The 2785-nt window shown below is 55.1% G+C and overlaps 1 protein-coding gene across 2 annotated transcripts in view; it reads right to left on the bottom strand.

Moving 5' to 3' along the window:
* SLC2A5 (solute carrier family 2 (facilitated glucose/fructose transporter), member 5) overlaps positions 1-1479 on the bottom strand; it is a 17193-nt gene extending 15714 nt beyond the window's left edge. Inside the window, exon 1 of one of the 2 annotated variants that reach the window (XM_015565912.1) lies at positions 1111-1479. In XM_015565912.1, coding sequence (XP_015421398.1) covers positions 1111-1140 — 30 coding nt within the window. In that variant the 5' untranslated portion in view covers positions 1141-1479. The remainder of the gene's footprint in view (positions 1-1110) is intronic. The other variant, XM_015565913.1, reaches the window with a different exon arrangement.
* Between the last annotated feature and the right edge of the window lie 1306 nt (positions 1480-2785).

Raw genomic sequence — 2785 nt, 5'->3', positions numbered from 1 at the left:
CAGACCATGCTCCAAACCTGCCTATGGCCAGGGCTCACAATCATAACCGAATAAACAATAATTTGCTCAGATATGTACTTCTCCTCCCATAAATATAAGCATATGCTGTTGTGATGAACAAAATACAAATCCTGAAAAGCATTCATATATTTATATTTTCTTTCTGTCTATGCATTTTCCTCAAGCAAGAGACTCTGAAGATCTAACACAGTGGTTCTCAACCTTGGCTGCACATTAGAATCACCTGGGAATCTTTTTTTTAAAATATATTTTATTACTCTATCCATTGAGCCAAACCGGTTAGGGCCTTAATTTTTTTTTAATCTAATTTATTGGGAATCTTTTAAAAATCCTGATTTCTGGGCCTCACCCTCCAGAAATTCTGTTTCTTTGTTACTAATGTTGTGGCCCCACCCCATAACAAAGAAACAGAATTTCCGGAGGATGAGGCCAAGAAATCAGGATTTTAAAAAGATTCCCAGGTGATTCTAATGTGCAGCCACGGTTGAGAACCACTGGTCTAACAGCAGGTCCAGAAAAACCTTTGTCTCCAAAGAAAAGGAGGAGGAGGGGGCCTCATCATCTAAAAGGTAGGGAAGCTCCGCTACAGGTGTGAATTACATGCAACTCCTGCAACATCTTTTCTGCATCTAAATTCACGTTGGCCTCGTGATTAACCTGCTGAAAAGGTTAATTGTAAAAGTCTGTTTTGAGGGTTTCCTCCAAACACAGGAGGAAAACCCCCTCATCAGCCATGTCTTAGGAGTCTGTGGCTGGTTTTGGGGTCCCTTCACCTCAGATTCCTTTGGTGAAGGAAGTTGGGGCAAATGAACCCCCGAGTCCCTTCAATTTGGCTGCAGGTACTTGTCAAGGCTGCTCCAGCAGCATCATTCCCGAAGGATCTCAGATCCAAACGCCCCGAATGCCTCCTTTCTCTCGTCACCGCCAAAGCCCAGCTGCTGGGTGAACGGTGAGGGCAGGTTGCATGAAACAGAGCTCCCCCGCCCGAGCTCCCAGGAGGTCCTCCTGCAAGGCTGCCCCCACCCTGAGCCTGGACCCGGCCCCCTGGCCCGGGGGCTGCTCCACGCCCTTCCCCCAAAGCCCACTTACCCCTCCCCTCTTGACCGTGCCCTTCTCCATCCTCGCTCCGGGAAGATGTGCTGCTCACTTGCTTTCAGCCAGAAGAGCGAAGGCACTGCTTGGAGAGAGAAGACACCAGGCTGCACTTTGGCCAGTGAAGTCCCGACCAACCGGCCAATCGCGTTTTTATAGCCTAAGGCCGAGTAAGCCTTTCAGCAATCCAGGGCTGCCTCCTCTCACTTCTCCTTTGAAATGCCTGGGGTTTAGCTCAGCAAGTGGGCACATGGGCGCACACACCCACCCGGGGCTGCGGGCCCAGCGCCTTCCCGGTGGGCACACAGTCTGCGGTCCCCACTGCATGAGCCTCACCAGCCAGGCTCGTGGTGAGTGACTGGAAGGGTTATTTCTGCCACAAACACATGGGAAGAAAGCAAGAGCTGCCGTCCCCTCAGCACTGGGGTCAAGGGAGCCAGAGTGGCTCCAGGAAGTGGTCCCCGCCAGGCAGCCGAGCCCCCCCCCCCTTGCCCTGTCTCTACCCGAGACTACCCAGCACTTCCTCAGAGGGTTTGTTTTCCTTCTGAAGTGGCCCAGAGCTGTTATTCTCTGTGTAATGATCACGATTGAAAACACAATCGATCTCTCCAAGCCCTTTATCAGCGGGGCAAGGAGAGTGAGTCACGGCTGCTGGTCTGGGTCCCCCACGCGTGGCCAGGCCACGGCCAGACCCCCTGCGGGCACGTGCTCCGCGGCCCCGGGCATAGTGGCCAAGGGGCCAAAATCCAAAGTCCCGGGAGGCCTGCAGACTGGCATCTTCCCAGGACAGGCGCCTGCTGTACTTGCCGAGGCACAAACACAATTCCTTTGGCCATTTCTTCGCCTCCTTCACCTTCAAGTGCAATTACCTGGGAGTCAGGCGCAGCTCCGGCCTCAGCAGCAACCCTGGGGTTTGGGGTCGGCTCCGCCGTGTGGGGGGGGCTGTGAAGAGGGTGACGGTGTAATAGCCCGTGTGCGTGTGACGGGGTGGGTGGTCCCTATGTCCCTATTTAAAAGGGAGGACTGGCCTGGCCGGCCTGGCTCAGTGGTTGACCATGACCGATGAACCGGGAGGTCATAGTTCAATTCCCCATCAGGGCGCAGGCCAGGGTTGCGGGACCGATCCCAGTGTGGGGGTGCAGGAGGCAGCCGATCCATGATTCTCTCTCATCATGGATGTTTCCCTCCCTCTCCCTTCCTCTCTGAAATCAATAAAAACACATTTAATAAATAAATAGAAGGGAGGACAGACCAGCCAGAAGACAACGATTTCCACCCAAAGCCTGGCAGGGCCCGAGGCTTCCAATCGTTCCGAAGAGTTATAACAACTTCTCCGAGGAAGATGCACGGTGGGTGGGAGGAGGGGGTGTTGGGGAAGCTACAGGGGGTGCAAACACAAATAAATGGCACACGTTTGCAGAAGTCAGGCGGGGGTGGGGAACCGGAAACCCTGCCTCCCACTCGAGTCCTCTCCCGCCTTCCCCGCACCTCGGGCCAGTGGGGGGCTGAACCCAGGAGTGATGGGGATGCAGACTCCCCCCCCCCTGCCTCGACTTCCCCGACCGGAGCCTCGCCCACGGGTGACCCCGGGAGCTGGAGCCGCGGTACCGAGCTCCTGCCTGACCCAGGGAACACGCGTCGTCACCAACGCCTCCCAGGAGCGCAGCGCGAG

Source organism: Myotis davidii, unplaced genomic scaffold (assembly GCF_000327345.1).
Source record: "Myotis davidii unplaced genomic scaffold, ASM32734v1 scaffold299, whole genome shotgun sequence".
NCBI lineage: Eukaryota > Metazoa > Chordata > Mammalia > Chiroptera > Vespertilionidae > Myotis > Myotis davidii.
The sequence above is the reverse complement of the archived record's forward strand: the minus strand, read 5'-3'. Positions and strand labels throughout refer to the sequence as shown.